The sequence below is a fragment of the Anser brachyrhynchus genome (genome assembly GCF_964034855.1).
Source record: "Anser brachyrhynchus genome assembly, chromosome: 1".
Lineage (NCBI taxonomy): Eukaryota > Metazoa > Chordata > Aves > Anseriformes > Anatidae > Anser > Anser brachyrhynchus.
Genome location: NC_137694.1, coordinates 43,457,837 through 43,481,843, shown reverse-complemented (window position 1 = coordinate 43,481,843; position 24,007 = coordinate 43,457,837). Strand labels below are relative to the sequence as shown.

The 24,007-nt window shown below is 56.4% G+C and overlaps 2 protein-coding genes across 2 annotated transcripts; one reads left to right on the top strand and one right to left on the bottom strand.

The window, feature by feature from the left end:
• The first annotated feature begins 4,611 nt into the window (after positions 1-4,611).
• On the top strand, positions 4,612-11,351 carry TOB2 (transducer of ERBB2, 2). The gene is made up of 2 exons (XM_080589625.1): positions 4,612-4,936; positions 7,862-11,351. Exon 2 carries the CDS (start codon positions 7,950-7,952, stop codon positions 8,970-8,972), a length of 1,023 nt encoding a protein of 340 aa, XP_080445751.1. The 5' UTR covers positions 4,612-4,936; positions 7,862-7,949; the 3' UTR covers positions 8,973-11,351.
• On the bottom strand, positions 11,074-23,872 carry LOC308199064 (uncharacterized protein). The gene is made up of 3 exons (XM_080602540.1): positions 17,596-23,872; positions 15,669-15,858; positions 11,074-15,291 (listed from the first exon to the last, which is right to left on the bottom strand). The coding sequence occupies exons 1-3, from the start codon at positions 17,684-17,686 to the stop codon at positions 15,225-15,227; spliced, it is 348 nt and encodes a 115-aa protein (XP_080458666.1). The 5' UTR covers positions 17,687-23,872; the 3' UTR covers positions 11,074-15,224.
• Between the last annotated feature and the right edge of the window lie 135 nt (positions 23,873-24,007).

Genomic DNA, 24,007 nt, shown 5'->3' with positions numbered 1-24,007 from the left:
CAGAACTGCACAGTGGGTTATCTGGGTTCGGGCAGCGGCTGCTTGCGGCCCCGTGACCTTGCTGCAAGGAGCTTCGGGGAACGGCTATCGCTTTTGTGTGCGTGTGATCCCAGCCACTGAGCATTTTGTCCCGCAGCGCGAGGATCGCTGAGCTGGTAACCCTTATCCTAGCTAATACGGCTGGGGATGTTGTTTCACCATGCAAACATCCAATCCCTTTCTAAAACCTACTAAGCTATCTGACTCGCCGTCCTGTTCTTGTGAATAAGTTAAAGCCTTCCCTGCTGTAACGGGAAACCAACTATTGTGTTCTAGGCTGTTAGCCCTATGCCTGCTGAAAACCAGAGGCTGCTTGGTTGTCAAATACCAGCACAGGCTAAAAGCAGTCTGTTTGCTCAGCAGAGAGCGGGGAACGGGTGCCTTTATGCAGAGGCATAACCGAGTTCCCTGCTACCGCGTGCGTGCCCCAGGTGGTTAAATTAGGGGCCTACCTCAGCATGCCCCGTGCTCATTAAGGGCTTCGTAGTCAGAGCAGAGCGTGCCCTACACTAAGGGGATTCTCTTTGCCCAGTCTCAGGCCGCAGAGCCTGCATAAGGCACCTTCTGGGACTTCAGATATTCCCCTGAGGCTAGTACTGATTCTTCCAACTCCTCTGTCTTAAGTGCCTCTTCTGCCTGCTGCAGCTGTTTAGGTGTTTTAGCTAAGAGTGAAAACAAGCAGGCAAGTTGTAATCCTTCCCTTAAAAGTTATTTCTTGCTGCAGCTGGCTCTAGCCACGACTGCTCCTACAGCTATCTTAGCTGCTCCTCCCTCCCCCCTCCCTCCCTCCCCCCAGCTATTAATTGTCAGTTTTTCTCTTTCAAGCTTTTTGCAGTCCTGAGAGTGTCTCTATGTTTTCTTCTCTGCACCTTGGTTCCCTTACACGGTTTCTGGTTAATTTTTACTAACGTGGGTGCCATTTGCCAAGATACTCAGTTCTTGGTTCTGGTTCCATGGTTCCTGGTTCTGTGGTTCATGCTGGTTCTATGGTTCCTGCAGACCCCTCCTCTCAACCTGTTTCTGCCGGAATAAGTGGCAGGCTCTTGTTCCTGGCTTGGAAGCTCAAGTCATAGCCATTCTCAGCTGTGTTAAATTCCGTGTTTCTTTAAAACCGGCGCATGACATGCAGATTGTTTTGTACCTGGAACTTTATCACACTTTGACCAGAAGTTATCACTCGCCCTCAGTCAGGCCACCCAGATTACCACACAAGGAACGCAGAAGGCTTGTACGTATCTTTTCTGCTTTCTTTTCTTTCCCCAAAGTTTCTAAGCTGAGAAAAGTCATTCGGCGAGGGCGGAGGGAAATGAAGTTTGAATTACTTCTTTTGCCTGTTACTGCCCCCGGTGCAGGGACCCCTAGAAGATGTAATTTTGGAGCAGCCCTTGTCCCTGATCATTTAGCAGGATCAGGCAGCCAGGGGTTGCTATAGAGATCCGAGATTCCCCATCCCTTCCCCCATCCCCAAAACGGCTGAGCACACTTACTTTCTTGGCACTCGCGGTGCCCTCACGCTGCTGGGTATATCGGGTCTGCATCCTGGCAGCGATGGGAGTGAAGCTGCCATTTCTAGTTGTTCTGAGTCACTGGGCAGGTGGAGAGAGGGAGGGACAGGCTCTTTTCCCTTTGCCTTGTTTGCTCAGACAGCCCTGGGGAGAATGCCAAATGTTGCTCAGCTCGGTTCAGCGCCGCTGCCTTTCTGGTACTTTCAGAGCACGGACAGGACGTCGCCCTAAAGCTGCTCGTGCAGACAAGGGCAATGGATGCAGTTGGGCAGCCTGGAAAAAAGTCAGTCTTGCTTGCGTGGTAGTGTTTCTGGTCACCAGCAAATGAAACCGAGGCGCGGCCACCAGGAAAGTGCAGTATTTGTTACCTAACAGATAAACAAAGCGAAACTCGTTGAAACAGCTCTTGTCCAGTGCGAGATTTCCTGGTGGTACTGAGGACCGGAGCACGTACTAAAGGGGAAGCTTCCTTGCTGGGGTGGGGAATGGGGAGCGGGACAAGAAGCGTCCTGCTCCTGCGTGCCTGCTGAGGCCTGGGAGGGCATCACCAGGCCGTGGGGCTCCCAGTTCGGGCGATTCGGGGCTGCGAAGGACTTGGGTGACAACCGCAAGGAAGGGCGGGAGGGACGCGGCCTCTCGGTGGCGGCTCAACTCCCGCGGTGCTGGCCGCGAAGCCTGGTTGCGGGGAGCTAAATGCTTTCCTGCCATTACCTTTCTAGGTAGAGTTACTGTGTTTTTTTCCTTTTTTTTTTTTTTAATCCAAAGGATGTTATGTAATAAGTAAAAAATCCTTTTATTTCAGTTGTTTACACTGGGGGGGAGGAGAAGCATGGGAACTCTCGGCCTATTAAGAAATTGGCCTCTGTTGCCAGTACTAACAAGGCATCGCTGCCTTTTGAAATCGGGTTGTTCCCTGTTCCATGCCTCTTCAGACCAAAGACCAGCTACGGTGTCACAACTTCCAACTGAGCTCAGCAAATAACTGTCGTAACACACCGCCAGCCCATTGAATCACCTAGACCTTGTCTCGACAAAGCCCTTGAGCCTGAAGCACTGCCTTTAATAAAAAAAAAAATAAAAAATGAGGTAAGCAAGTGCCCCGAGTCCACCTCAAGCTTTCCCTGGGGGAGCTGCACAGATGAAATCCTGCTTCAGAACCCCTGTCTGCGCAGGAGCTGTTGTTTTCTCATTACGGGGATCAGCTGGAGTTGTCAATTTGCCTATGTCGATACCAGGGGAACAAAAAAAAAAAAAAATGCATTTCCTTGAGGTTGTCGTGTGACTTGAATGTAAAGAGGACTCGGGATCCGGCGCTGTTAATTATGCCCGGCTCTAACCTGCCTGCCCGGACTGGCTCTGCCCTGGCGGCTTGGCGATTCCTGCCCTGTCCGTGTGCGTGTGACCGGGGAGCTTTGCCTTGACGTAACAGCCAAATGGCCGAGAATGCGGGAGCGGATACGGTGACAGGATTCCTCTGGTGACAGGATTCCTCCGGTGACAGGATTCCTCCGCGTGCGTGCGTACCGGCGAGCAGATAATTAAAGGAGCGCGGTCAAGGCGCAGGTATTTTAAAGAGCCCTAACGTGTAACGCCCTCTTAGTAACGCCTTATTAAAACAACAATAGCATTTTAGCAATGTAATTGCCTTTTTTTTTTTTTCTTAATGGTGCTAAAAATAGCGCCGTCATTTTAATTTCCTGACAGCAGGATTTGGTTTCCAGCCAAGCAAGGGAGCATTAGAAAAAATGTGTTCTTTTGTAGCTAAATTCCCTTTAAACCAGAAGCCATGAAAATGAGGCTGCTCGTAATAGTTCTTACAAATCTTCCCCTTCTCTCCCTTCCCCTACAGAAGAAAAATGTTCCAAAGTTGTTTTGCTTTTTTTTTTTATCGGTGAGAAAATGAGCGACGGTGGCTGCTGTTGCAGTGTCTGGAGAGGATGGTATTGACAGATTTCTTAACAGATTTCTTAATGTGTGGCGTTGACTGGCTTCAAAAATCCTCTTCGGTGGCAAATTACCTAAAATCCCAAAGGCAGTACCTAAAGTCCCTCAGGTAAAGGGGTCCTGGGCAAGGGAGGAGAGGCAAAACCCAGAAAGATGCTGAAGGTCTTGGTGGACGTAGGGCAAGAGAGGAGCTTGATGTTTAGCGTAACTGGATATTTTAGTGTTTGGGGAACAGATGCTATGGAGAATTATTTAACCAGGGGGACAGGGAGTGGCTTTGGAGGCACTCGTGCTCATCCCTTCTGAAAACGGGTGTAAATTCAACGTTTGCACGTCAGCCCGTGTGCCGAGAAGATCCAATTACAAGATTAAACCCGACTCCGGGATGAGATTTTCCTGGGGAACTCAGAACCAAAGACAACGGGGGACGATTTCACGGGCTCAGCTCAGGGCCGGCCGAGCCGCTCCGTGACAGGGACCGCGACGGGGCGGTGGCAGCCGCCCGCGCTCCTCACACCGCCTGCGGCCGGGCCTCGCCGCCCGGCAACTACAACTCCCGGCGGCCCCCGCGCCGCGCGCACACCCCCAGCGGCTCATTGGCTGAGGCGGCGCACCAATCCGGAGGCGCCGCCGGGCCGGGCCGGCCAATGGGGATGCTGTTGCTAACACGCCGCAGTTATTTTTAGCACGGGGGCCGCTCGCGCACCTTGCGGGCCCTTCGCCGCCTCCGCCGCGGCCGGGCCGGCCCTACGCTGGGGGCGGAGGCGCACGGCTGTGAGGTGGTTAAATAGTCCGCGGAGCCGGGGGGGGGGGGGTGGAGGCGCGGGGGCGGCTCCAGCGGCTCGGCCTCGTCCCCTCAGGGGACGGTGGTGATCCCTGAGGGGGCTCCGGGCAGGGCAGGGGCCGGGCTAAGCCGCGGGTCAAACCTCCCCCCCTCCCCCCGCTGCCGCTTGAGCCACGCTCAATCCCCTCCTGGAAGAAATAACAAATAAATAAATAGATAGATAAATAAATAAATAAATAAATAAATAAAGTGGTGGAGGAAGGGAAAAAAGACAGACGCGCAGCGCCCCCCCCCCCCCAGCCCCGTGAGGCGCGGAGGGGCGGGGGCAGCGGGAAGTAGTCCCGGCCCGCCCCCCGGGGCCGCATCACGCGGGGCGCAGCGCGGATCCGTGCGCGGGGTTGCTAAGGGTGAAAGTTTGCCGTGAGTTGGCTCACTTGGGGCCAGGGCGCGGGCGGCTCCGGGCCGAGGCGAGGCCAGGCCGGCGGCGGCGCAGGGCAGCGGTACCCGCACCTCACCTCCCGGCCGTCCCCCGGCACCCCTCCGGGCCGCAGCCCCGCGGAGGAAGGACCCCGCCCCGCGGAGGGAACCGCAGGACAGCGCCGGGCAGGGAGAAGGCGAGGGACGGGGCAGGGACCCGCACGCAGCGCCCGGAGCCGAGGACGAAGTAAGTGGGGGCTGGGGGGGCCCCTTTGTGGGCTGCGCTGGGGGCTGCTCCCCTCACCCCCGGGCGGCCAGCGGGGCTTGGGGGGGGTGAAAGTCACCAGTGTCGGGGCTCCCCCCGTCCCTACACCCCCTTATGCCCATCCCCGCTGTAACAAAGGCGCCTTAACGGGGGGGGGGCAGCCCTGCTGCGGGGCTCTGCAGCTGCTGGGGGGCAAACAGCGGCTGCCCCCCGTCCTTGGGCCGTGCCCGGCCGGGGGCTCCGGGCCCTGGCGGAGGGGAAGAAGGAGAAGGAGGAGGAGGAGGGAGGGGAGAGGGGGGCGGCGGCTGCCCGGCGGCCCCCGGCGCCGCGCTGCGGGGCGGGTGCGGGCGGGGCGCATGTGCCGTGGAAAATTTTGCGCCCTGCCCCGCCGAGGCAGAGCCGGGGCGGCGGGCCGGGCCCCCCGCGCGGGGCACGCCGGGAGCCGTAGTTCGGAGGGGAAGTAGGTCACGGGGAGCGGGGCGGGGCGGGGGGTGCGCGCGGACTACAAGTCCCAGCGTGCCTCGCGGCCGGTGGGAGGCGCCGCGGCTGGGTCACCGCTAATGGCCGCCGGGTGTACCCCCTGAGGGGGCGGGCGGGCAGGGGGGCACGGCGGGTGTCATTAGGCCGATTAACCCCTTCTCGTCACGGTTAACTTACAGAGTGTGCCCCTTTTAGACAGGGGGAGGACTCCTTGACAAAAGGAAAAGCAGAGGAGGCAGCGAGCTGTAGTTGTCTCCTTGCTGCCTTGTGCAGAAGGTCGATGAGGATGGGGACCCTCAAAGTGCACTGAGGCGTTTGTGTTGCTATTAGGGTGGTGACAAACACGGCTTCGTGCCATTCTCAGCCTGCAAATTCTCATTTCTTACTAAATTTGGGGGCAGGATTAGGATTTACCACACAAGATGAGCAAACTGGCTGTTCCCTTCCCTCATAATTTGCTGGGATCCCAAGCTGTCTGCTCCCCCAGGTGCCTCAAAGCCAAAGGTCCAGCGTGGTATCACACAACCCCCCCTTGAGGTAGCACAGGCCTTACAAGTGCTCTTTAACACTTACAGAGGGGCTCTTCGGGGTTTTGCCTGATGCTGTTTTCTGCAGAAAGGGCTTTGTCTCGGCACTGACACTCCTCCCTTCTGAAAATGGCACCTCCTTGCTGGGCCCTGCAAAAACTCTGGTTGCTTGTTTCTTCTTCGGTGTTCATCCGTTCTTGGTCAGGCCCCAGCGCCCTAACACAACTTGTTACACCTCAGGAGTTCCTTAAAGCAGGTGTTAAAGGCAAGACTTCACTCCCACTTTTCCATCCTCTTGTTCGTGTGTTTTTTCTTGTTGCTGGGTTAAACCTGAGGGGGATTCCATCCAGAACTGACCTTGTTGGCAGACTCGAGGTGTGGGATCTGCTTTTGGTTGCTGTAGTCCTTAAACTAAGCCTCCTTGGACTTGGATTAGTACTGAAAAAAACACACCGTAGAATCCACGCCCTGTTTTTTTAGTAACAAAGCCTAAAAATACTTGAGGGTTTCCTTAAAGTTTGCTTATTTAATTCTTTTCGTCCACTAACCCAGACCAAGCAAACGAGTCTGGTCAGTCCTTCCGCCTCCTGACCGAGGCTGGCCTGGGTACGTGGCCGTGCTGCTGGGGTTCCCGGTCTCTCAGGGGACTGCTGACATCCGATGTTTGTGCTCCGTCCCCACCCCCAAATAATTGACACACGATGTAAACACCGCCGAGCGCTGCGTGAGAGCATCCCCGAAGCCCATTTTAGGAAGACAGTTGAACGCGGTGTGTCTGTTTGAGCAAGGTGAGGGCAGCTGAAGGCTGAGCAGCCTCTGACTAAGCCGCCAATTAAAAACTGGATGTTCTGCTCGCCCGTGGAGAGGCGTGTAGGCTGCTGGAAGCGTGCTTCCTCGTAAAATAGCTGTGGGATTCGTTTGCTTCGGTGCTTTGGATGGGTGGTGGAGCGAGGTGCTGACCTACCTGGGGGGTTCGTGCCCAGGCAAACGCTCCCAAATCCGCGTGTAATGGGAGAGCTGAGTGTTGTGGCTTCACGCCGGGCTTCTGTGGGTTCTCCCAATTCCAGGGACTTCCTCGGGAGGGAGGGAAGAAAGGAAGGCTTCAGTCATCAGCAAGCAATTTTGGGTTTTATTAAGCAGGTACCTGGCCCTGGCACAGCTCGGCCTCCTGCTCGGGGATAAGGGATGTGAACTGTGGACAGGCTGTCGGCACCTACGTGTCTCATGGCCCTGCCCCCATCCAAATTAAGCTGGGATTTTAGGCTCGTAGGTAGGCAGAGCCTCAACCCGGTACACTTAATAAGATACCGATGCGCTTGCCAGTCAAGGGGTAGTAAACACGGCCTGGCAGCTGGCGCCTCAGCACCCTCCCTTGCTCCTTAGCCTCCCCTCCGCGCCTGTGCCAGCAGGACGCAGAGCTCCGCGTGGCCGCCCGGCCTCCCCGAGGAGGGGCTGGCCCCGCTGTCCCGGTGCCGAGCGAGTCACGAGGCTTTTCGGGTGGTGCTCGTGCGCGCCAGCCGGGCGGGCGCAGGTGAGCCCTGCTGGAAGCCGCCGGGTGCGGGGAGGTGCGCTCGCTGTGCTGCCGCGGTCCTGCCAGAGCAGCCAGGTGGCCGGCCTGGTGTCAGCGGCGGTACTTGGCAGCGAGGTAAGTGTAACCTACTGCCGAGAGCAGCTACACCCCTATTCCTTCTGCGCAGGACCGGGGAGGCTCTTCCCCTCCAGCGTCTCTGGGGGCCGGTAGGTTTGGGCAGACCCCTAGCGAGCAGCACCGCTCGTTCTGCAACCTGCTCATCCCGCTTTTGTTCATGGAACAGCGCGGCTGTTTATCTCAGCAGGCGGAGAACTGGAGAATCGTTCTATTTTCTCATTTTCATCCTTCTTTTTTCCTCTCTTTTCCTAGGTCTGCTTGGAGCCAAATCTCGTCTATGTGTGCGTGTCACCTTGTCTCTTTCAATACGCTGCCCTGACTTGCTTGCTGCGAAGGGAGTATGCATCTGGAGATTAAAGTTGCTCTTAACTTCATCATCTCATACCTGTACAACAAGCTTCCTCGGAGGCGGGCGGACCTGTTCGGTGAGGAGCTAGAGCGCCTGCTGAAGAAGAAATATGAGGGTCACTGGTACCCGGAGAAGCCTCTGAAGGGATCGGGCTATCGCTGCGTCCACATCGGGGAGACGGTGGACCCGGTGGTGGAGCTGGCGGCCAAGCGCAGCGGGCTGGCGGTGGAGGATGTGCGCGCCAACGTGCCGGAGGAGCTGAGCGTCTGGATCGATCCTTTCGAGGTGTCCTACCAGATCGGCGAGAAGGGCTCCGTCAAGGTCCTCTACCTGGACGACAGCGAGGGCTGCCAAGCTGCGGAGCTGGACAAAGAAATCAAGAGCAGCTTCAACCCCGACGCCCAGGTGTTCGTCCCCATCGGCAGCCAGGACAACTCGCTGTCCAACTCGCCGTCCCCCTCCTTCGGCCAGTCGCCCAGCCCCACCTTCATCCCGCGCTCTGCCCAGCCCATCACCTTCACCACTGCCACGTTTGCCGCCACCAAGTTCGGCTCGACCAAGATGAAGAAGGGCGGAGGAGCCGGAGGAGGGGGCGGCGGAGCGGGGGCCGCGCCGCAGCCGAGGATGGTCCGGTCTCCCACCACCAACCTGCTGAAGCACAAGGGCCTCTCCCTGTCCATGCACTCTCTGAACTTCGTCGGGAGCGCTGGGAGCCAAGCCCCACAGTCGCAGCTCTCCCCCAATGCCAAGGAGTTCGTTTACAGCGGCGGCTCGCCGGGAGCCGGCGGCCTCTTCTTTGACGGCGCTGCCGGCGAGAGCCAGGCCAGCAGCGTCCCGCCGGCCTCGCAGTTCGGCGCCGGCACGGGCGGCGCCTTCGACATGGCTCAGGTCTTCGGTGGCAGCACCAACAGCCTCTTCTTGGAGAAGTCTCCCTTCGTGGAAGGACTCAGCTACAACCTGAACGCCATGCAGTACCCCAGCCAGTCGTTCCAGCCCGTCGTCCTGGCCAACTGAACGCGAGGAAGGAGAGTATTGGGGGCGGGGGCGGGAGGGGGGAGACGACAACAACAACACACACACACAAAAATAAAAAGAGGGAGAGAAAAGAAAACTAGAAATATACAGAAAATATTCAAATCTTATAAATATAGCTTCTTGGAAAATGAGAGAGCCCGGTGTTGTTGCGCTGTGCTGGCAGCGCTCCTGAAGCACTGACTTGTTTTTTTAACTCGGTCCCTGTGCTTTTTTCCTACTCCACTTTTTTTACTCCTCAAACGAGCCTCGGGTTGTTCGGTTCCCGTCCCCCGGTGTCGATGGAGGGGCGCGCTCTGCTCTGCTGTTAGGGCTCCGTGTGTGGACGGAGAGCTCCGGCTGTGCCCGCGGGCTCGGGGCATTGCGCTGGCGTCGCTGCGGGCTCGCCGGGCTGGGGCTGCGCGCTGGAAGCAGCGGGTGGCAGCCCCGCGGTACGCAAACACCGCCCGCCCCGGGGGCGGTGCTGAGCCTTCGGTCCCAGGTCCGGGTTCTGGTTGCCGGCTGTGAATTTTGTCTCTTCTGTCTCGGAGAGGGGGTTCCTTTCTTTTCAGTTCGAGAGGCGGCACTGTTGGGGAAGAGGAAGGGCTATGTTGTTGAAGCTGCTGTTTGAGTGGTGGTGCAAGGGTCCGCAGGTCGCTTCTGCGCCAGGGTCCCCGCAGCCCCCCGGCACGGGGAGCACCTCTATGCCCCCAGTGGGGCTGGGGGACCTCCAGGCGGGACGGGGGCCTCCCCGGAGGCTGTGGCGGGAGTCCAGAAGAGGGCAAAGAGGAGAGAGATGGTGATGAGACTCCGGTCTTTGAGGTTCTGTGGTTTAAAAGAAAAATAAGCTCTTTGCTGCCTCCCAACCCTCGGGTTTGGGTTTCTTTGAACGATGTCTCTGGAGCGCCCTCTGAAACCCACTTCCGTGGCTGCCGACCCGGTGTGCTCTCCCAGGACGTCCCTGTTCAGGGCAGAGGGGCTCCAACGCGTGCTTCTCCCTCTCCTTGAGCCTCCCCGTAGCCGTGCTGCCAGTGAGCCTCCGCAGAGGCAGCGGGGCTGTCCCGGGGGGGCTGCTGCTCCCCAGACCCCGTCAAGGAGAGCTTCCGCCTCGCGGGGCGGCTGCAAGAGGCAGGGCCCGAGCGGGCCGCGTGCTGCCATCAAGCTATGACCGGCACGGCAGGAGGGCGAGGGGAGCGGGGCCCCGGCGGCTTCCCCGAAACGGCGTCCGTAGCTAGGGCAAGGGGCTCGGGAGCAGCTGAGCTGTCGGGTTTTCCTTTCTTACTTTGTTTTCCATTGGGTTTTCACCTCCTGCTCGCGGATGTCACCGCTGCCACCCCCTCCCTCTCCCCGCAGCCCCGTGGGACCTGGCTGCCCCTGCGTCCCCGAAACCGCCCGCGGGACGGCGTGCCCCTCTCTGGCAGAGGGCAAGAGGGGAGAGGCGCGGTTCCCCGCCTCCCTCCCGCTCGTGCGTGTGAAGCTTCGATGCCGCTTCGCCCTGCCCCGCGTGTCACACCCGCGTTAAAAACCGTGCTGCGAGTGGAAGGAGGGACCGGCCCCTCCGCCTCCTAAAGGAAAAAAGCGTGCTTCAGGAACGTTCCTCCAGCCTCAGGCAGCAAGGGAAACTAACGGCCTTTTTCGGGTCTTTTCTAGTCTTGGATGTAGGCGTTCAGCTTCAATTTTATTTTTTAAAACCTGCACTAATTTACCTGGTTTCTTAGGAAGAGAAGAGAGAATTTTTTTTTTAACTTTTATTTTTTATGGGTTTGTGTTCTTTTTGTTGATGTCCGTTTGTATTGAATAATTTGCTACATTTGTAAAATGTAAGAGGTATATATAATATATGTATATTTCTAACGTAAAAAAAATTGTAATTTTTTTCTTTTCAAGATTTTTTCTTAAAAAGAGGAGAGAAAAATATTTTTTCAGGAAAAAAAACTTTAGAAAAAAGCGGTGAAGATTCCTTTCTCCCCACTCAGCCTCCCTCCTTTCCCTCCCGCCCCTCTCCGAGGAGTGAATCGACAGTTGCCTTGTGGAGAGAGTGAGTGAGAGAGGACCGAAGTCTGTGTGTCTCCGTGCGAGGGTTTCTGCGTGCGCTTCGCCTGGGTTTCTTTCCAAGAAGGGGGCTACTGAGAGGGGGAACCAGGGGGTTGCTGTCTTTTTTTTTTTTTTCCTTTTTTTTTTCTTTAGCGAAGGAGGAATACAATCAGAGTTTTGTATTCAGAATGTTGTGCAATATTTTGGAACGGGACATTGGTGTGTCTAGAGATTTAGTTAAAAACAAACAAAAAAACAAAAAAAACAAAACAAAAAGGTTGATCAAATCTGTACAGTTTCTATTGTTCCAGATTTTTTTAAGTTTGTATTAAAAGCATGATATAATAATTGTGTGTCGGCTGGTGCTGTGCGGAGGGACCTGCTGTGGGGTGGCGGCAGGGGGGTGCAGGGTTTCCTTGTCCTGGAGCAGCGCTGGGGGCCCTCCCCTCGCAGGCACTGGGTTTGGGGGAGCTCTGCAGAGGTTTCACTGCGGTAGGAGCAGCCCAGCCCTGCTCAGGCGCCGCAGCGAGGGCAGCTCCCAGCCCTCGCCGCCAGAAATAGCAGCGGCAGGGGAAGAAGGGGCGGCTACCTCGCCTTCGGGGTCAGTACCCGTGATTCCGCTCCCTGGGGAGAGCGGGGAGCAGGATACTTGGCCTTGGGCGTGCGGTGCCCCGGAGCCCTTCAGTCAATCGAGTTCCTAAAATACCTGGCTCTGCTTCCTGCAGGGGCTCGAGTGGAGGCAGATCCTTCCCAGGCAGCGCTCGCTGGGGCGGGCATGCTGCTTGTGGGACGGCTGCTGCCCTCCCCGTGCTCCCGCAGGAGCTGCAGATCGCTTCGGTTTTACCTTTGGGGTACGTGCTGAGCGAAGGAAGCCTCCAGCTGCGTGCAGAACCTGTCCCCCATTTTGAATGTTCATCCGCAGTGACTTATAGCGGGGTGGGCTCGGAGCTGGAGATGAGAACAGACAGTGTTGACTACCTTGTTTCTCATTTTTGTTTTTAACCCCTCGTTGCTCAGCTTTAATCGGAATTCCTGCAGCGGGGAGCTCCTCCTTTTTAGCAGAAGGACGTGGGACAGCTGCTCCGTGCTGAGGAAGAAGCCGAAATGCCTTTTCTTCCCTGTGCCTGTGCGACAGCTTCCCCAGCTTAGCCCGCGGCCCTGCTGCTGCCTTCTGCTCGGGGATGGGGGCTCCCAGTGCCGCTGCCTCAAAAAGCAGCTGAAGGGAGCCTGGCTGAACGTGCCTGAGGAAATAAACATGCTGCTGGTCCTCGCAGGGGCATCCCACCCATGCCCTCAGCCCCTCTGCCCTGCATCTCTTCCAGGAAGAGCTTTGCCCTTGGATTTGCGAGCCCGGGGAAGCGGGCTCCTGCTCCCGCAGGCTGCGCCCCACATGACTGCCACGCTCTGCCAAGCGACAGAACTATTTTTTCCCCTTCGTGTCTCAACCCCCGTGCAATCATTTATCTGAAGCGCGCACCGCCTCTCGCCCTTAGACACGTTTCTGGAAATGGGAACCCGCGGCTGTGCCCGCCCCATCCTTGCCCCGCGTTCGCTCGGCTGGGGCGTGGGTTTGGCCGGGAGCTCGATGCCGGGCTCGGGCAGCGACCGAGTTGGTCCCCAAGGAGGTGCGAGAGCCTCCGGGTGATTTTGGCAAGGCCGAGGCATGGGAGCGTCGCTGAGACGCTCGTCACGGGGGACTCCGCTGTCGAGAAGGGAAACTCGCGGCTTGAGTCACCGGGTGGGCTCCCACCCGAAAGGAGGAGACAGCTCGGGAGGAAAATGCCACGAAAACGCCATGCTTCAGCCCGGTGCTTTTCAGCCCGTGAGCAGCCATCGCCAGCATGAGCCGGCTGCGCTGGGGTTGGCACCCGCAGCCTTATGCAAGCGTGCGAAGCCGGCTGTGAGGCAGCCGCGCCGTGGCCTGTGTGTTAAATACAGCAAAACAACCCGGCTCGGCTCCGGCAGGAGAGCGTCTCCCGCTGCTCCACAGCCTGCTGGCTCTGCTCAGCAGTGCCTGGCTTACCGGGGCCCCGCGCCTCTCCGCGTTCCTGGAAAGCAGGAGGAGCTCGTCGTGCTGGGTCACCCGGGGACCACAGCAGTACCCTGCGAAGCCTCCTCGGGGAAGCACGGACCTGGCTCTCCCCTTGCCCGTCCAGTAGAGCCGCATAGTCGAGAACCAGTCGGGGCTGGACGTCGGCGTTTACGCTACCCGCAGCGTCCCGTCGAGTTGCACAACTGCCTTCCCCCCAGCCAGCGCCGCGCACGTAGGGCCGGGGGAGCTGGTGGGAGCTGCCCGGTGCTGTGCTGGAGCCACGACCACCAGAACCCCTCGCTGGAGCAGGGTCCCCACGCCCACCAGCCGTGCTGCCAGCAGAACGGGCATGGAGCTCTGCCCGGCGAGGCCGTTGGCTGCTCTGGTCTTCACCTCCCCCCAAATCCGGTCTTGGATGAATACACAGCACCAAATTTCACCTCCTCCTCCTGGAGAGCTGGGCTTCCTGCTCCTTTTTGGGGAAGATGGTGGTGGGGGAATTGGCAACTGCTGCTCCCGGAGGGAGCCACGCTTCCTCCTGGAGGTAATTGTCACTTGGAGGCTCTTATCCTGGGGTGGCAGCGGCTGAGCCTGGCTGTCCAGGCCCTGCCACGGGCAAGGCGGGCTGCAGGGCCACGGCTCTCCACCTCCCAGCCACCCAAAAGCCTCCTGCCCTCAGGCACAGCCTGCTTTACCCCTGCCTGCAGCATCTCCTTGTGCTGTGGCTGGGTGAGCGCTGGCCTCCTTGCACCTTGCCTCGGGGAGTTAAACGCCCACGTCGGCCTGCAGCTGAGTCTCTGCTCTCCCTTGTGGATGCTCTTCACCAGGCAGGGAGGCTCCACCTCCCCCATCCTTCTCTTTCTTGTCTCTCTCCTCCCGGCTCCACTGGACTCCCCCCTGCACCACTCACCTCTGGTGGGGCTGATTCCCCCTTTCCCCCCCCCCCATGGCTTCCCCCAGTCCCGTTTCCCCCACGTGCCCTTGCTGGCTGGCCACAGCCGCCCTCCGCGCAGACACGCGGTGTTTGCACAAACGTCTGCATGGCACGGGGCGATGGGAGCGCGTCCCAGAGCAGCCAGCTCGGCTGGCAGGGGCTCCCCAGCGCTCTCGGTGCTGCTGCAAGAGCCCAATTAGTGGCTCAGGTGTTGCCACAGCCACTGGCAGCGGCCCAGGAGCTAATGACAGAGCAGGTGGCAGAGGCGAGGATTGCAGAAGCGTGGCTGGAGCTGAGGGGAGCTGGTTCGAACGGCTTGTTCAGACCAGTCTCTGCTGGCCGCCTGGGACGATGGGTTTTGCAAGGTGGATTCTTGCTTTGTTGGAAGTCTCCAAAACACCCTGCTGCCTTTGAAGGGTGCTTGCAGCTGCGTTCGGCTCTGCCACCCCTCCCAGGATGCCCCAAATTACCCTGGGATTACCGGGGTGACCATACCCGTGACCACTGGTTTAGAGAAGGAGGAAAACTCATTAAACTCCAGAGGGGTTTAATCAGAAGCAAAGCGGCAACGGGGCATTGACACATGGTGGGTGCTGATGCAACACGATGACAGAGGGGCACAAATGGCATGGTCTGATGAAAGGTGTGTTTGTCCTACTGAATTCCTGCACTGCGCCTCTGCTGCAAACGGCCTGAGGCACTTGGGACCCACTGAGCAGAGGCGAAGCTATGCAAGGGAGCTGCCAGGGAGGAGAGGAGAGGCTGCAGAGTGACAGCAGAAACTGCAGAAGCGCACAGAGAGCTCAGCAAAAGGCTTGCAAGATGACAAGCAGGAAAAGCTAGGAGAGACTTTTCTGAGCAGGCTGAAGAACTGGTTAGAAAGAGGCGCAGAGCTCTGACCGGAGCTGTTGATGCAGTTTGACTCCGGCTGTGCTTACAGAAGCAGGAGTTTGTGTACTCTTTGTAGGCAAACAGGATTACGTCAAGCCAGCTAATGCCACCATTTGGTTTGCTTGCTAAGGGAAACATTGGGCACGGGCTAATTGCTCAAGCCGAAAGGGAGGCAGGTTTCTGGGATCGCCAGGCTGTGATATCTGTGGGCACTCAGAGCTCCTGCCATGTAAAGCAGGGGGATGGGTGCAGCTCGGCTTGCTTATGCTCAGAGCAGTCAGGGACGCATGAACCCTCTGAGTCTTCTCTGTCCCAAACTCTTGTCCTTGCTGTCCTTCACCAAGGCCTGTGTCTCCTCTTGCACTCAATATCCAACTGAGTTGACTTCGGTGGGAGCACCACAGGCCCCCGGGTGCCAGCCCCCACGTAGGCTGCAAAGAAAAGGGGCAAAAGGTCTGCTCCTGGGCCTGTTTCACCACGTTGATGCTTCTTCCTCCAGTGGCTCCAAAAATGTCTTCAAGAGCGCCCCTTGTCACCGGAATACAGCCCCAGCCTGAGCAGAGCTGTGTGGCTGTGGGCGTGAGGGCCGCCATTTTGTGCTAATAACAATAATTCCGCGCTAATACCGTGTCGCGGGAGGGAAGGCAGAAATGACTAATTAAAATGTTGGGGAGATAGTCAAGTCATGAGAGCATTACTCAGGCGCAATTTAGCCGGGAAGCTGCGATTCACAGCTCCACTATGACAAAAATACCGCGGGGCTGAGCTCACCCGGCTTCGTCGCCGAGGTGTCAGGCTGGCAGCCCACCTGGACGTGGCTCCGGGCTGCCCGCCGCCGGGCTTTGTGTCACAGCCAGGAAACAGCTTCACGACGGAGAGGACTTTCGGGTGCTTGTTAGCTGCGGCCAGGCTCAGCGCGGGCTCTGCACAGCCCCTGAGCTCGTCCATCGCTGCCGTGAAGGTCCCGAGGTGCACGTGGTCCAGCAGCACGTGGACTTCTGGCAGCGGAGAGAACGGATACAGTAAACATCAGCCTCCGAGGGCCTGGTGTAGATTAACCAGCGAGCTGGTGCATGAAGCACGTGTCCGGAGCAGCTCCGCTCCCTCCCCTGCGGTGTCAGCCCCTGCTTCCACAGCTGTAGCAACAAGCAGTGGAGAGCTCGCGCGGTGGGGCTGTGTAGGAGGAGGGCTCAGCTGGGAGAGGTTTGGGCTGCGGATGGGCTTGGAGCCCAAGGTCTCGGGTGGAAGAGGTGTTTGGGGCAGCAGTGCGGTTTGTGGGAGAGGGTATTTTTTTTTTTTATTGACAGCTCCAGCACTGTTCTGGCCAGCAGCCACCACGACTGGCAAATGCAGGGGAGAGAGATGAGGCAATGTGGGGAGAGGGGAAAGGACAAGGACGAGGACAGAGCAAAAGAAATGCCAAGAGCAAAGTCCACCCAGGAGAAAAACTACACAGAGAAAGCAAAGGAGATGGAAGCAGGGGAAATCCCATAGAGGGAGAGCTGGAGGAGCAACAGCAGCCCTCTGGCGGGCGGACAGTGGGCCAGAAAAGGGGTGCAGGAAGGAGCAGGGCCCGGCGAGGGGAACAGCTCCCATACCGGGCACATCTCTCTCCTGCTGTTACTGTCACGTCTTGGAAAAGACGAGCCTGGCTTTTCCTGGAAATGCTTAATGAGTAATTAGCACAAATATCTTCCCTGACACCTTTGTGATGCTTTCAAATGAGATGTTTTATATTACCAATGAGAAAGGTGGTCCTGTGCGGGCTTGAGGAGGGAGAAGACCCTCATGGTGGCATCAAGGGACCAGAAGACCCTCCTGGAGGGGTGAGTGGACCAGGGGAAATCCCTTTCACAGGGAGACACAGCTGAGATCTTCCATCTAGCTGCTCTGCAGGTGATCCCCATGCAAAGCCCTGCTCTTTCAGCTCCTCTCCGCTCCCTGCCAGGCAGGACGCCACACTCACCGGTGAGCTGCCTTTTCCATACCCTACCAATGCCTGGTCTCACCTCAGCTGGCTTGTCCTCCCAGCGGGACCGCTCGAACGTGGATGTCTGGGGGTTGTCACTGCCTCCCCTCAGTAGGGCAGGACGGTGGCGAGGCTCAGCCTAACCCTGGCGTGTCCCTGGGACCTCGCCTACCTGAGGCTTGTGCGGTGCAGTCCCGCCACTGTTGGTGCCAGTGAGGAGCAGGAGGAGAGGAACTTCCCCAAGCCTGTGCTCATTCACAGGCCAGGCCCCTTGGCGGGCCTGGCTGAGTGATGCTGAGCCAGGAAGGGCATTCGCTGGGGCTTACTCATTGCTCTGGGATGTCGGTCCTAATGGAAAACATCAGGGAGTAGTTAGAATATGCCATAAATATTTACTAGTGAAGACATCCATTTCCTAACAGTTGCTGGAAGCCCGCAGCTGCCTGAGGTTTCAGGAGGAGGTTCTGGCTCCCGCTCCGGCACCGGGAGAAGCCGAGCGCAACCCTGGTGCCAGCACAGCGGCTGCAGGTGATGCCTCCCCTGCATCCGCCTGACAGACCACGGGCAGCGACTGACCACAGGCAGCAACACGGGCACCTCCTGGGAAGCACGGTGGGCTCGTGGTTTCGGAAATAATTCGGGTGGCCCGGCCCGCTGGGTGTCAACTCCAGGCCCTGACGGCGCTTTCCGCCTCAGCCTGCAGCGCGCAGGCACGTGGCTGGCACTCGGGAGACACGCTTTAAATAACCGCACCGCAGTGACTCACGCGTTACCCAAGGCGGTCTGGCTTCTGGCTTGTGCAGCGTGAAAGCCGGCGATCTTTGGAAGAAGATCGGGATCCCACAGCGAGCAGACATACGGCTCAGTTCCTGGCCAGAAGGTGGGAGGGGTGGAGGTGTTTCTGGATGAGATAGGCTGGGAGGCTGAGGCGCTGTCCTCCTGACCTGCCAGCACAGGCACAGCCCTGTTTGCTCTGGAATTGCCCCAAGTCAGCAGTATTCATGGCTCTGGGCTGCTCCAGAGGTAGGGACAAGGCATGTGGAGCAGCGCCAAGCCCAGGCATGGCCAGCACTGGGGACAAGGAGTGCTATTTTGCCCTCTGACGCCCCTGACCCTTCCCACAGCCCACTCCCCAGAAGCAGCACAGCCAGCTCGGCAGCTCCAATCTGCTCCTGGCTTTGGCAGGGCTGGGGGCCGGGATGCACCAGGTAAATGTCACGTCGCTCCCAGCCCGCCGACATGCCTGCATGTCTCCTATTACGTACCTTGTAGTGCAAACGGGAGCTGGGAGGCCTCAGGTCATGCACACGTGGCGAACGACCGCTGAAAAAATGATAAGGGGGCTGTTTTTACATGTCCCCTCCATCCTTTCCCAGCTCTTCCTGCAGCCCCAGCCTCAGTCCAGGCCTGGCCATGTGGGGGCAATTGGTGCTGGTGGCTCTGCTAAGCCATTCCTGAGCAAGGCCTCCCATTGCCACAAAGGAACAAGCAGAGGGTTGGTGGTACCTGGCAGAAGCATCCTCTCCCAGCCCTCCTGTACTGCACCTTTCCACCTCCCTCGTGCTATGTCCTCACCTGTCCCCTCCTCTCCAGCCCCTCTCCTCACCCATACATAGTCCCCTGCCTTCCCACCTCTCCTTCAGCCCGCATGCCTCTTCTTGCCTTTCCTGCCTTGTTCTTTCCCTGTAACTTTAGAAAGGTCACTCCCTCCTCCTCCAGCCGGCAGGTTATCGCAATTGCTCCAAGCAAAGTGGAAGGGATCTCAAGGGGAAAAAGAAAAAACACAACTTGTCATGTGGAAATGTGAGACCCCAGTGCCACCTGCTCCATCACAGAGAGGGCAAGAGACAGAGCCTGGAGCAGGGGCACACGGCGCCTGACACACCCCTGTGGGTTGTCTCCTGCCGACTGTGGTAGACAATATTAGTGGGCAATATTGGTGGTAGGTGGATGGTTGGACCAGGTGGACAACAGGTAGAAGCTACTGTGTACTGCAACTTGGGCTCTGCATGGAGATACTAATTTCAAGGACAGGCCTAGAAAAGAATCTTCTGGTGAGACAAACCACTTCACACAGTATTGCAAAGGCTGGGCTAACCATCCGTCTTCAGGAAGGGTGGATTTAACCTCTGACAGGTACCGAGCCAGCCATTAGGGCAAGGGGAATTTGGCAAGCAGCCATTGTGAGTGCGTGGCTTGTTTGATCTAAAACAGGAGAGGCTGAGGTGGGATATGCTCTGTGCATCATAAATACATGCTAGGACAAAAGTCTAATCCATACTCCTAGGAGCTCATGTGGATCACAAAGACATTGAGATTTAAAATTAGAAAGAAGTTCCTAGCCAGCCGCGGTATAAAATCCTGTGAGAGCCTGTCAGGCTGGTAGGTGGGCAGAAGAAGCCTAGTTTGTTAAGAAATGCGGCTGGCTGGTAGTGACTGCGTGGCAGGAGAAGAGAGATTCCTCTTGAGGAATTAGCCATACGCATCTGAAATTCTGAAATAAAGCCTGCAGTTGTGTCCCCAGGCTGGTCCCCAGAGGGACAGGTACAGAGCTGAAACCTCAGTGTGTAACATCCTCTTCAGGTGATGTGTTGTTAATTAGTCTTCTGCTTCCGTGTCCGCCCGGATCCTTGAAGAGGCAAAGCAGAGGTCACCTCTCTGCCTTTTGGGTTTTTAGGAAACTGTTTCATTTCCTTCACCTCCGTAACCTCTCCGGCCAGGGCTAGCCACAGGGGTTGGGTGAGGCACGGAGCAGGAGCAGGGCCGCTGCTGAGGGCTCTTAGTCACACGCTGGGTGTGTTGGTTTGTTTTGCTCGTGGGCTCAAGACAAAGCCAGCTCGAGGGCCAGGAAGGCATTTCCCTCGGGCTTGGTGTGCTGGGGCTGCCTGGGGAGCTTGAGCAGTTGCTCACTGTGGGGAGCAGTGTCCTTCTGCGAGTCCTTGGCTGCCTCGTCCCCGCTGCAGGAACCAGGGACACTGGAGACACCTTTGCTCTCCCCTGCGCCACGTTCGCACCCTCCAGCACGGAGCGTGACGGTGGGCAGCACGGGGTGCGTTCAGGACACGGTGGCCAAGCGTTCCCTGTGCCCAGACGCGGGCACCAAGCCCACAGATCGGGACAGCGCTCCCAGCAGAGCCGTCCCGAGGTGGGAGCCCTGACACTGCCCGCAGCCTCCCGGCCCCCCGCGGCTCCTCACGGGGCCCTGCGCGCTGCCGCATCGCCACCTGGCGGCGGGCCGCCATCATGGCGCCGCCCCGCCGCCATTTGGCAGCGCCCGCTCGAGGGGGGCGGCCCGGCGCTCCCTCACGGCCGGGGCCCTCTGGAAGACCTCTCGTCATCCTTGTCATGAGAGGGGACACCAGGGGAATGTTAAAATGCGTTAAACTATGGCACAGGCCCGGCCTTGCTGGACAACAATGTAGGGATGCCCTGAAGAGAAGTCTAAGCTCTGGTTCTTCTTCACTGCCGGTGAAGACATGGACAAGGGTGAAACCACCACACCTAAGCACATCTCAGGATATCTGTATTTGACAGTGGAGCTCTGGAAGGGCTGAAGATACCAATTCCCATGTCATCAACGAGATTGGCACAGGCAGAGGAAGCAGCTCTGCTTTTTTGAGTAATTCTTTTTGAGTAATGCTGCATCGTCAGTGAGGGTGGCAAGCCCACAGCTCGCAGTAGCTGCTGCAGACCGAACTGCGTCCCAGCCCACAGCAGCACTCAGAGGCCCTCACCAGGTCTGGCACCCCCGAGCCAGGCTCTGATGGAGACTTTCTGCTCCCCCAAAATGGTGGCACACCACAACAATGCGATATTCATCCACCCCCAGGAGCCATTTCGGGTCAGCAGGACTTGGGAGTGCTAAAAGTAGTGAGCTCTCCTTGTGGTGAAGCAACTTGTAGGGCATACGTCCTTGGCTCTGCAAGTTGTCCTGATCTCACAGATTTTGGGGGGACTTGTGCTACATGAAGCAGCAAGCATACATGACAGGTCCCAGCTACCTAGAAGGCACATGCAGCAAGACCAAAAACCTCACATCCCACAGGAGGCCTGCAGGCTTGTACCTTGACCAAATCAGGCTTAGCTTCAGCATGAGATGGATTTGCAAGTGGCACCTTTTGCTGGGCTGCAGCAGTGTCCCAAATGGGAGTGTAGCAATGGAGCACACGCTGCTTGCTTAATTGAGGCTGCATATCAGTCTATGAGAATGCTGAGGAAGCTACTTCTCCTCAGTTTAAGTATTTCACATATATATATATAGATAATATATAAAGCCTTAGGAGCAAACAAGCAGCCAGCAGAATAAAATTAATGCACTGTCTTACTACAAAGACCGAAGCTGGCTGAAGCAGCTGCTCCTTGGGAGGAAGCAGCTTTTCACAGGCAGCTTTCTCAAGCACGAGCTAGCTAGTGGCATGGGTGCGCCTAGAGCACAGAAGTCTGGAGTGGGGCAGTGCAGACATTTGGACCCTCACTATCGCTGGCTACAAGGCCTCCTGCCGCAGCACGCTGCCTCTGTGGGTCTCACTCAAAGGCTTGCTGCTCCAGGGCTCAAGCAGGACTGGGTTGCTGAGCCTGTTTTCTCACAGGCTGGAAGCAAATTTCAGGATTAAGGCATTCAAGAGTCAGCTTTGACCTTATTAAACTTGTGATCAAGCACAAGAGGGAAAAGGTACATGAACTCACTTCTTGCCACATCTGGAATACCGCCAGTGCCTTTCCTTCTACTCTGCATAACAACCCATGTTGCCTTTTTGCTGTTATTTCCTGGGACACCCCTTTCCAACGTAAATGGTCAACTTCTGGCTGGAATCCCTCCCAACTGGTTCACTCCATTTCCTTCTATTGCCTTTTCACTCCTCAGCCCTGCTCGGATCTCCCACACAGCACTGATCTCCCTTCCCACCTCCCCCTGACTGCCTTCTCCTCCCAGCATCTGGGGCAGGGCAAACGATGGCCTCCTGCTCTGAGGCCTCTTTACACAACTGTGTCGCCATCCCCTCTGTCTCCCATTCCAGGACAGGTGAGGGGCTGCACTGTCATACTGCAGGTAACATTGGCTGGGGAGTCTGGTATATACACAGGATCTCCAGCAATGTTCCACCTAGCAGCCAGGACACCCCCCCTGCTGCAGGTCCTGCTACTTCTCCATGCAGTAGGCTGCCTCCCAGCTTTGAGTATCAGCAGAGAAGGTATCAGCCTGGTCTTTGGTTGACTCCATTCTTCTTGTTTGAACAGTCACATAGGGCTACAATGCCATAAAATGGCTGAAGGGGAATTCAGGGGCAAGTGGAAGTTGAAATCACTTTTGCAGCCTAGGCACTTTAGCCTCTCACAGCCCAACAGGCATCCCAGCTTTAAGAGTTTCATCATTTGAAAGCCACTGAAGATACTTAAATTGTTTTCTTCACTGGACATCTCTAATTATGTACCACAACCAAGAGCAAGTAAACACCCAGAACTTGGCGGATACAACTGTTGCACTTTTGTCAACCAAGGCATTCCAGTTGCAGCTACAGAGCACTACCAACCAAGCAGAAGACAGATCCTTTCCTTATTCCTCTGCAGAGCAGAGCAGAGCAGGACAGAAGGAACATACAGTTTGAGTCCTGAGGTCTGCAGATCCCCCTCAGCAAACAACAGGAAGGAGGCTAAGAAAGATGTTGCCTTTTTTCCATCTTTCAGATCACTAACAGCTACAAACAAGAGAAAGCACTTTCATTTCCTGAAAGCAACTAGCAATACAATGTGCAGAGTTGGCACATTCATAAACTCACCCCCCACCCACCCTAGAGAACATACAATCTCCCTGAAAAGAAGGCACTGCATAATGCACAACATTCATGCTGCTGCCAGCTGTCCTCATAACAGGGAACAAACACTGAATATCTTCCACTGATTCTAGTGTTAAGTCCAAGAAATGCCAGAAGGATGCATCCAACACATCCTTGTATCCACTCAGTTTCTACTGCAATTCCTTGATTTGGCCAGGTCACGTCCTTGAACTTCGGTACATGGTACGGGTCAGGCTCCTCCCTCAAAAAGCTTTTAGCTTTCATGCACAAATTGCCTGAGTCACTAATCATTCCATGGCTCTGGAAAATAGCCAGAGAAAAGCAACTCATTTACACTTTCTTCCCACTCCGAAATTATATGAACTTATTTGCTAATCCACCACGGTAGGTTGCAGGTAGTCATCTTCACGTATACATTTCAAGATTATCCTGATGAACAAGAGGCCAACCCAGTCTTCATGGACCTTACATAATGCCTTGACTAGATACCTCTTCCCTCCCTCAAATGTCAGAAAGTTATCAGTGACGAACACCCACATGGATTAAATCCCTGCCTGCACAGTTGGATTAGAAATCCCATCTCCCCCATTTCATCTTTCCTGTTTGAAATATGACTGCCTTCTTACCTGTGTCCCCCATCACTAGCCATAAAAAAAAAAAAAAACTTTAATGAAAGCAAAGAACCAAACTATCTTGCTGTATTTTCTAGATATGCTAAAACACTCCAGATGCACTACAATGCCAGTGATCTCTTCCCTGACTGCATAAATCTCAGGTGGAATTATTACAGACCATAAGAGGCCAAGGAAGCTAAACACGTCTTTCTCTGGAAGCTGCCCTTTCCAGTCAGACACTGAGCATATAGAAGGCATTTCTTACCCCTCCTTTCCACTAGGTTAAAAAGGAAAGGAATGAAAAAAGCTGTCCTCATGTTCAAGACTTATTTACTCTAAACTCTGCTTCTTCCCATAAAAGAAAGAAAACTAAGTTCTGATTATTTCAAGGCCGTAGTCAGCCCCAAAGTAACAGACAACACAAGGACAAAGTTTCTGCAGCTAACTACTAGGTGGGATTTCTCCCCCTACCTGTAAGAACTCAACATAGAGTTACTACAGGAGGACTAAAAATGGGGTGGGGGGGACAACGCCTTGCAGTGTTTCTGAAATCAATTCACTCAGGAAAAAAAAAAAAAAGGAGAGGTGGAATGGTATACCTGTTACCTTCACATCTAATAGTTAACACACGGGAAACAGCAAGAGACTGACAGCAAGAGGCAGATACGACACAGCTGATCAATTTTAATGTGAACTGCAGGTGTAATGCTGGCAGTTGAGGTGTATAGCACACAGTATGCTATCTAGAGAACAAAACTACTGAATCTCA